General features: G+C 42.1%; 1 protein-coding gene across 1 annotated transcript in view; it reads right to left on the bottom strand.

Annotated features, from left to right (window-relative positions):
• Positions 1 to 7,223, bottom strand: part of LOC126191162 (peptidyl-alpha-hydroxyglycine alpha-amidating lyase 2) — a 140,805-nt gene extending 133,582 nt beyond the window's left edge. Inside the window, exon 1 of the mRNA XM_049931934.1 lies at positions 7,209 to 7,223. Coding sequence (XP_049787891.1) covers positions 7,209 to 7,223 — 15 coding nt within the window. The remainder of the gene's footprint in view (positions 1 to 7,208) is intronic.
• Between the last annotated feature and the right edge of the window lie 2,453 nt (positions 7,224 to 9,676).

Here is a 9,676-nt window from a genome sequence, read left to right as displayed (position 1 = left end):
ACAATGGAAAATTGTACTGAAATGAAGGAGGATCTGCAGCGAATTGACGCATGGTGCAGGGAATGGCAATTGAATCTCAATGTAGACAAGTGTAATGTGCTGAGAATACACAGAAAGCTAGATCCTTTATCATTTAGCTACAAAATAGCAGGTCAGCAACTGGAAGCAGTTAATACCATAAATTATCTGGGAGTACGCATTAGGAGTGATTTAAAATGGAATGATCATATAATGTTGATCGTCGGTAAAGCAGATGCCAGACTGAGATTCATTGGAAGAATCCTAAGGAAATGCAATCCGAAAACAAAGGAAGTAGGTTACAGTACGCTTGTTCGCCCACTGCTTGAATACTGCTCAGCAGTGTGGGATCCGTACCAGATAGGGTTGATAGAAGATATAGAGAAGATCCAACGGGGAGCAGCGCGCTTCGTTACAGGATCATTTAGTAATCGCGAACGCGTTACGGAGATGATAGATAAACTCCAGTGGAAGACTCTGCAGGAGAGACGCTCAGTAGCTCGGTACGGGCTTTTGTTAAAGTTTCGAGAACATACCTTCACCGAAGAGTCAAGCAGTATATTGCTCCCTCCTACGTATATCTCGCGAAGAGACCATGAGGATAAAATCAGAGAGATTAGAGCCCACACAGAGGCATACCGACAATCCTTCTTTCCACGAACAATACGAGACTGGAATAGAAGGGAGAACCGATAGAGGTACTCAAGGTACCCTCCGCCACACACCGTCAGGTGGCTTGCGGAGTATAGATGTAGATGTAGATGTAGATGTAGATGTAACAGTTATTTTATGCTTGACTTGCAGACAGACTATTGTTCTCATGTTCGTGACTTATCGTTCTATGACATGATAAGATATAAGACGCATTTGGTCAATATTCAGTGAAATATACTGCAGAAGATCTGATGATGGCAGTGGAGTTTGCGAAAACCGGTCGTCACAATAAATGGTCTACAGTAGCGATCTTGGCTGTTTGAAGCTGTACTTCTTTTTCTGCCCAACAAAGAAGGTGTAGCACACAGAAGACATCATAAAATGTCAATGTAATTTCGACACACCATCGGCGAGTTTGTACACAGTAACTATTATTGAACTACATGAAAAAAACGCAAATTAGATACCAACTGCGGCGCGCACACACTTTATTCAACATGCGAACACCGCTACAGATATTCGGATTTAGGATATGACATGTTCGATATTCCTGCCATCATTGGCGATGATGTGGCGCAGACGAAAGACGAAATTCGGCACCTCCCGCAGAAGTGTCGAAACATCGATGCTGTCGATGACCTCCTGAATGGCTGTTTTCATCTCAGCAGTGGTTTTGGGGTTATTGCTATACACATGTCGTTAATATAACACCACAAAAAGGAGTCGCATGTGTTCACATCCGCAGAATATGGTGGCCAATCGAGGCCCATGACGTGGCCTCTGGGTACCCCAGAGCTAGAATGCGGTCCCCATGGTGCTTCTCCGGGACATCACTCTTTTGCCTCGATGGGGTCGAGCTCGGTCTTGCATGAACCACATCTTGTTGAAATCAGGGTCACTTTGGATAATGGGGATGAAATCATCTTCCAAAACCTTCATGTATACTTTCTTAGTCGCCGTGCCATCAAGGAATATCGCACCGGTTATTCCGTGACTGGACACTGCACAGCACACCCCTTGAGGGTGAAGGGACTTCTCGATTGCGAAATAGGGATTCCCAGTTCCCCAAATCCGCCAATTTTGCTTATTGACGAACCCATCCAAATGAAAGTGGGCTACGTTCCTAAACCAAACAATATTAATTCCCATCGTGCACCGCGGTCAGCCGTGCAATTTGAACGTCCTAACGCAAATCGTTCAGAGGTTAAAACGATTTTATTTCATATAGTTCAATAATTGTCACCCTATAAATGATCAGAGTCGCAGGTCTCTAGAAAGATTGCCAGAGTGCATTACAGTAGTTCGTGTTTACTATTGTTACTAGACCTGTTAGAGTATATAAGGATTGTGAACTGCCGCCCGGGATTAACCGAGCGGTCTGAGGCGTTGCGTAAGATTTCACACATTTTTTGATTGTGAACTGCGTCAGATGTTGAGTGGTCGCTGTTAAGGAGACGGAGACGTCGCGTACTCGTGTGAGACATCGTTAACAGCGTCCGGCAGACTGTGAAAGCGGCTTCACTGTGGGTCTGCATTCGGCCGTCTGGTGATGCATTCAGATGTGACACTGACCCTATGTTCGACTGCAGGGGAGAGTGTCGCCAGGCATATTCACCAAGGAACGTGTCGAACACTTCTGAAAATCACAAAGACGGATCGCCATATTGCAGGGGCGGGCAAACGTTGCACGCGGCTCATGAGCACACAGCGCTGCACGTGTGCCGCTCGCGTGCAATCGTCGAACGGGACAGTGCCGACAGCCTGCAGGTTGCGGCAGTGTAGTACCAGGCTAAGCTGCGGACGTTGAAGCGAAGCGACCACAACGCAGTCAACGTTGTATTTCAATAACCGGAAAATGCAGAATGAATCAAGGAAACAGAGAATTGGAGATTTGCTATCTTTTAAAAAGAAATGGGAGAATCATTTGTGCTCTGTGGAAAAACGTGAAAATTGGAAATGTATAATATGTGGCAGTATTGTCGCTGGTGAGCGGAAGTTTAATATTGAACGCCATTATAATAAATTTCAGTATGTTGCCGTTCTTAGTGCAATAAAAGAGGTATTCCTCAAGCGATTTGGGGATATATCTTACTTATCCCAAGGTTTTGAATAGTTCTCGAGAGAATCTAGTTTCTGTAGATGATATTCATCTCAGTTTGCAAATGGAATTAATAGATCTACAGTGTAATTCTCGTCTGAGAGACAAGTTCCTTTTGGCAAGACGTGTAATAGATCTCTATCACGACTTTCCACAGCAAGAGTTTCCTCGTCTCCATCGTGAAGCCATGAAGATAGTCGATGTTGGGCTCGACATACTTTTGTGAGAGATTTTTTTCTGTTATGAAAATTAATAAGTCTCGGTTAAGAGCAAACATCAGTAATGAAAATTTACGTAACTGTTTGCGTTTGTCTGTATGTAGAAATTTTGTTCCAGACATTAAACGTATTGTAAACTCCACCTGAGATAATTAAACAAAACGTATCATAGGTAATAGGTACTCTTTCAAACCATGATTACTTTCAAACACTCCTACTAACCTTATTCCTTCATTTAATAAAGCAGGACAGGAAACAAAACGCATTACAGGGGAAGAAGCGAAGAGACGGTATGGTGGGGAGGGGTGAGAAGCGGGTGGCCAGCTTGCCCCTGTGTGCACGCAGAACGTCTGTTAACTACACACGTGCATGTGCACCGCACACGTGCAGAATTCCTACCCGCCCCTGCCATATTATGTACCAAGACCAACCATCGTAGCCCTTTCACATCTGCGCTTGACACCCGAGAAGAAACAATGAAATCCAATCGGTCAGAGACCAGGTGAACTAGGGGATTACCGTCCGTTGAGTGGCTGCCGTCAACACAACACAGACTGCTGCGTCTGGAGTGGTGCCGCGACCGGAAAGCATGGATTGCTGATGAATGGCGCCCACTGTGGCTAAAATGGCTCTCAGCACTATGGGACTCAACTGCTGAGGTCATCAGTCCCCTAGAACTAAGAACTACTTAAACCTAACTAACCTAAGGACATCACACACATCCATGCCCGCGGCAGGATTCGAACCTGTGACCGCAGCGGTCTCGCGGTTCCAGACTGCAGCGCCTAGGACCGCACGGCCACTTCGGCCGGCGCGTCCACTGTGTTTAGCGATGAAACGCAGTTCTATACTACTCTGGATGACCACCGCAGGCAAGTACTGTGGACACTTTAGGAGACTTCCCATTCTTCCAGTGCTTCGGAGAGGCATCGCGGTGCTACTTTCTGGCGTTATGTTGAGGGAAACCATGGGATGGTAGTGAGTGAGGCAAGTCTGACGGCACGACGGTACGTCATAGACATCCTGCGTCCTCATGTGTTACCCCTGATGTGACAGTACTACAGCACTGCGATGGAGAGTGGGGGAAGGGATAGGGGGGCGGGGGGGGGGGGGTACGTAACGGGGAGCCAACAGGAAGGACATCTGGCCACCACTTAAATTAACCATGCAAAAGGCAATAGTAACTATGCCGACCCCGCGAAGATGCAGGACAAAGTCACGAGAAAAAGAAGGCTAGTTTCAGTTTTAAATTACGTTGCTGGCCAGTTTTCTACTTTATTCAACGCACAATAACGAGAACACCGCTTCTTTTTGCGTGCAAGTCACATTTACAAAATGTTGTCATAGGAGGGATGACATTAGGACACAAACGCAGAAAACATGGAGATACAAGGTTTTAGTGTAAAGTTTCCAAAATAAAAGCTGCGTAGAATATTATTATTATGTACATTAAACGATAGCATTGGCTTTGGGGAGTAAAAGTGAAAGTCTATCAAGGCTGTATATTTTTAAAGTTATCTGTGTACTTTTATTAATGCTTTAATTGAGTGTTATTAATTAAAACATCGTCTCTAACATTAAACTCTTTGTCTGAAACTCAAATCGAGGTATTCCGACCTACAGCTTTGACTGGAATAACTTAATTACTCGATAAGGTCGTAAGCAAAAGATGTCAAGAAGCCAGTGGGGCAGTGCTGTTTTACCAAGCTCTCCACCAGGACATACAGTTTACAACCGCACGAAACCTTTTCCCTCACTGCGAGTAAATCGTGGTCTCGATTCCCAAAAAAGGTATAAATGCTAGCCACAATGTCAAAAAAGAAAGCCAAAAACAAAAGCGAGAATCTTACGATGACAACACACATAATTTGCAGAAATAAAATTATTGACATGAAGCAAGATGGACAATATTAAAAGAAAAACACTTGCTAATGTTCTGAAAAAATATTTTTATTTGGTCACGAACTGGATTTCGGCATCTCAGGCCATCTTCGGGTGACAATTATCACAAACACTGGTAAAAATGATGTGCGACTTACGCAAACATTATTTGTACAGGATAAGAAAAATGACGGAGTGTATATAAACCCTAAAAAAGGGGGTAAACAAAGTTTTGGAGATACATTTAACAAATGATGGTACATTAGATGAATTTACAGTCTGAATCTAGTATTTTTAACGAAAACTTTATGTAACAAAGGAGAAAACGGAAACTGAGTCTGATCATTTAGTTAATGTGATTATTGTAGTATTTTCCTATATAGACAATTTGTCAGTTTTGTATCTTCTGAACAAATAATATCTGTGTAGGTCGCACGCCATATTTATCTGTGTTTGCCACATTCAGTTGTCACCTGAAGATGGCCTGAGAAGCCGAAAGCCGTTTCGTGACCAAATAAATATAATTTTGCGGAACATTAGGAAGTGTTTATCTTTTTAATATTATTATCATGTTCTACTAAGCGCCGACGGAAGATTCATTTAATGTTAAAAAGATGGATAATTTTAAATAATTCTCTTGTTACAGCCAAAACTGTTTGTGGTGTTACATCACGACCAACTTTTATTACGTGAAACTTTACCTTATAAGGAACAGATGGCTAGAGCATAAATGCAAAACTGTAGAAGCATTTATGAATATGCGAGAGACAGATGCTGCCAATAGCAAAATTAAAGAGACTTTTGGAGACGAGAGCCAGATGACAAGCCAGTACGAAACAAAGAAGGAAAAGCTGAAAGGTGGTAGGAATATACAGACGAGATATACAGAGGAAATTAACTTAAATGCTGTTTTATAAAATGAGAAGTAAATGAAAATGTGGTAAGCGAGAAGAATTTTACATAGCTCTGAAACACTTAAATGGAAACAACGCCACTGAGTAGACAACATTCCTTCAGCATTATGGAAATACTTGGGAGATCCACCTGTGATAAAGCTGTTCCACCTCGTATGCAGAATGTATGGAACAGACGAAATATCTCCAGGCTTCAAGTAGATTGCAATAATTCCCACTCCAAAGAAGGTAGCTCGTAACATGTTTGAATATTAATGAATCATCAGTTTGACGAGCCATGGCTGAAAATACTTACAACATTCATTTACAGAAAAATTAAAAAACTGCTAGAAGCTAATTTTAGAGTAGACCAGTTTGGGTTACAGAGAAGTGTACAGATACGCGAGGTAATACTGACCATACACATTATCTGAGATGATAGACTGAAGAAAGGCGTTTATAGTATTTGTAGATTTAGGGAAAGCTTTCCCTAATGCTGAATGAAATTTTGAAGGTAGCAGTGGTAATGTACAGCGAGCGAAAAGTTATCTACATCTACAGAAATCAAACTGCGGTTATAGGAGAAGGAAGTGAGACGAGTTTGTAGCCTCTCCCCGATGCCAGTCAATTTGTACAGTGAGTAAGGTATAAAGGAAGGAGAAATTTGGAAAGGGGAATTAAAGTTCAGGGAGAAGAAATAATAACGTCGCGGTTTCCCGACGATATTGCAATTCTGTCAGAAACGGAGAAGGGCTTTGAAGATCAGTTGAATTGAATGTATAGTGTCTTGAAAAGAGATTGTACGATGAATCTCAGCAAAAGCAAAGCAAGAGTAATGGAATGTACTCGAATTAAATCACGTGACGCTGAAGGAATACGGTTAAGAAATGAGACTAAAAGGTAAGCAATGAGACACTAAAAGGAGCAGGGAAAGAATTACTGAAAAAGAGAAATTTGTTGACATCGAATAGTGTTAATAAGTCTATATGAAGAGATTTGTATGGAGCGCAATCTTGTATGTACAGAAGAATGATCAAAATTAGATGGACTGATAAAATAACTTATGAAGGGGTACTGAGTCGAATCGAGGAAAAATGAAATTTGTAGGGTAACTGAAATAAAAGTAGGGATCGATTGCCATTATTCATGCTGGGGCATCAAGAATCGTCTGTTTGGTAATGCAAGGAATGGGCGGGGGGATTGTAGAGGATAGATCAACATAGAGGGCTGCAATAAACTAGTCTTCGGACGGAAAACAACAACATAAGCCCTGCAGTTTATCAGTGCTCCCGTACCTGTATTTACTGGCGTACTTTTGTTGCCGGGTATTTGAATAACGCGAGTGTCTCTAGTGAGGATCATCTGATGTAGTTGATACTAAGGTTGGAAAATGACAATCCTTACTCCAGGAATGCTATGTATGTTGCATATTTCGATGAATCTTACGAGCATGACGCGCATGTTTGGAAAGAGCTACGCCGAGTCGTAAAAGTGTCTACGGTAGCGAGCAGAGGGCAGCACACACCTGTAGTGTCACGCGGGCGCTGAGATGAGCTTCGGCCTGCGACCGAAAGAGGACAGGAGAAGCAACCTGTGCTTAGAGAGCCTGTATACACAGACAGTGGCCATAGGTGAAGTTGCCCGTGATTGGTTGATTAGCTTTGGCAGAAAAATGGCGCCAAACGTCTCTCGAGCTTCCTATGTTCGCCGTGCTTTTGAGTTGAAGTTCAGAGGACTTTTGGAAACGATTAAAAGGTATTTGAATTATTGAGAGACTTGTTATGCGTTGTGCCTGCACGTTCGATTTAGTTGTATATAGTTTTTAGTACGTAATTAGCGTTTACGATCTTAAATACGAGTTGAAATAATGAAGCGTTTTGTGATGAAGTCGGTAGGCCTACATGTTTGAAGTAAACACGTTAGTAATTATACTGTATTGTTTTTGACATCTGTAATTCGTTCTGCAGACGTTCGTAAACGATGCCAGGTTGTGCTGCATTTGGTTGTTCCAATAGAGGCGAAGGTGGATTTCGCATGTTAGCATTTCCACGCAATGAAGAGAGACGAAACCAGTGGGCAGTCGCAGTCAACAAGGCTGACATAAATCAAACAGGAGCCTTGTGGAAACCAACCAAGTACTCTTATCTATGCGAAGTAAGTCGTTTTTGCTTTTTACTACATATAAAAAAACTTGCAATACACGTAGTTAAATTTGAAAACAGACCTGTAAACTGGCTGTGTGAAAATTATTATAACACATTATTCTTATAAACAAAGGCATTTCACGAATGATTTCGCCATATTTCGTGTGCTTTTGATTCGGTGAGTGTGCACTCCACTACTCCACCACTGGCCATTCAAAAGTCCCGCCCGAAGTTTGGCAGAAAAATGGCCGCCGTATCGTCCGGTTGGCCACTCTCTCTCCCTTTACTGGAAACGGTGTTGGGTTGATACTGTTAATTTCACTATTGAACAGGTTTATACCGGCATAGTTGGTGGTCACATTAAGAAGAGGGGCGACTCCGATTTTCGACATGTCAAGTAGACAGAATTTTCGGAGCTAAATGAAGTGTGTTGAGACTACAAGTGGCCGAAATGACTAAGCAGAGCAAACATGTAATTTAAAACAAGGACTACCTGAAGACTGAGCTTTGTAAGCCCAATTCCTAATCTAACACAATATATTATTCCTCACGTCAACAACCATTTTTCTCAGTACAGGGTGTGACTCTTAAATCCAGACACACGAATATTTTTTTTAAAAGCAAATTTATTTAAACAAAATACAAATGAAAATGACGATCCCTTTATATGCAGGGTGTCCCAAAATAATGAATACAGTCTTTGAAACTGAACATCTCTTTAATGAAAGGGGTTAGAAATAGAGTTTTAGTGGTGTTAGGTGCCTATGGTCCAACTTAAGGTGGTAAATGTTGAAGCTGGTGTCTGTCCTCCGCAATACTACGTCAACAACGACTTTCGACTTAGCGACGTGGCAACTTTGTTGTTTCCAACGGAATCGCATCACAGGCTTGTTCAATTTGCTCTCAAAGATCATCCAGTGCGAGTGATCTCGCAACGTAAACTGTGTTCTTGAGAGAAAGAAGTCTAGAGGAGTTAAATCTGGAGATCGAGCGGGATACTCCACACTCCCTTTTCGTCCTATCCATATGGAAGGGAACGTAAGATCGACAAATGCCCTCACATTCAGGTGAACGTGAGGTGGCGCCACATCCTGTTGAAAGTAATAATCTTCATTTCCAAACACAACCTTAAGACCAAGAGTTATCATTTCCAACATTTCCAAGTACTAGTCGCCCATGACAGTGTTGTCAAATAAGTACGGCCCGATTAACCTTCTAGAAGGCAGACCACACCAGACTGTTACTCCTGGTAGATTTACATGCCTTTGCTCGGTTACGTTTGGATTCTCCCTGGCCCAATTAACGCAATTATGGTGGTTAATTGTTCCATCAAGTTTAAACGTCGCTTCATCTGACCAAAGAATTCGATTTTGGAAACGTTGCTCCTCTTCACATCTGTTAATGAACCACTCACAAAATTCGCTTCGCCTGTCAGGATGATCCTCGTTAAGAGCATGGAGAAGTCTTGAAGGCTTGAAGTTCTAAGACCGCAAAATTCTAAGAATACCGCTTCTGCAGATCCCAGTCTCACAAGAGCATTGCCTCACAGTTTTCTTCGGAGATCGTGTGTATGCCTCGATTACTACATCAACATTCTCATCGTCAAACTTATCTCTGATAAATTAGTTGATTCTCATTACTTCATTTTTATGTTATTTTATGTAACAAATGTTCGCATAACTTCACTCAGAATAGATTATAGATTAACATCCTCGGACTTGAGATATCCGAACCCAGAATTCTCTCAAATGAGATTCGCGTTTTCCAAGT

This window comes from Schistocerca cancellata, chromosome 6 (assembly GCF_023864275.1).
Source record: "Schistocerca cancellata isolate TAMUIC-IGC-003103 chromosome 6, iqSchCanc2.1, whole genome shotgun sequence".
NCBI classification, from domain to species: domain Eukaryota; kingdom Metazoa; phylum Arthropoda; class Insecta; order Orthoptera; family Acrididae; genus Schistocerca; species Schistocerca cancellata.
Note: the sequence above shows the minus strand (reverse complement) of the source record. Positions and strands in the feature narration are given on the sequence as shown.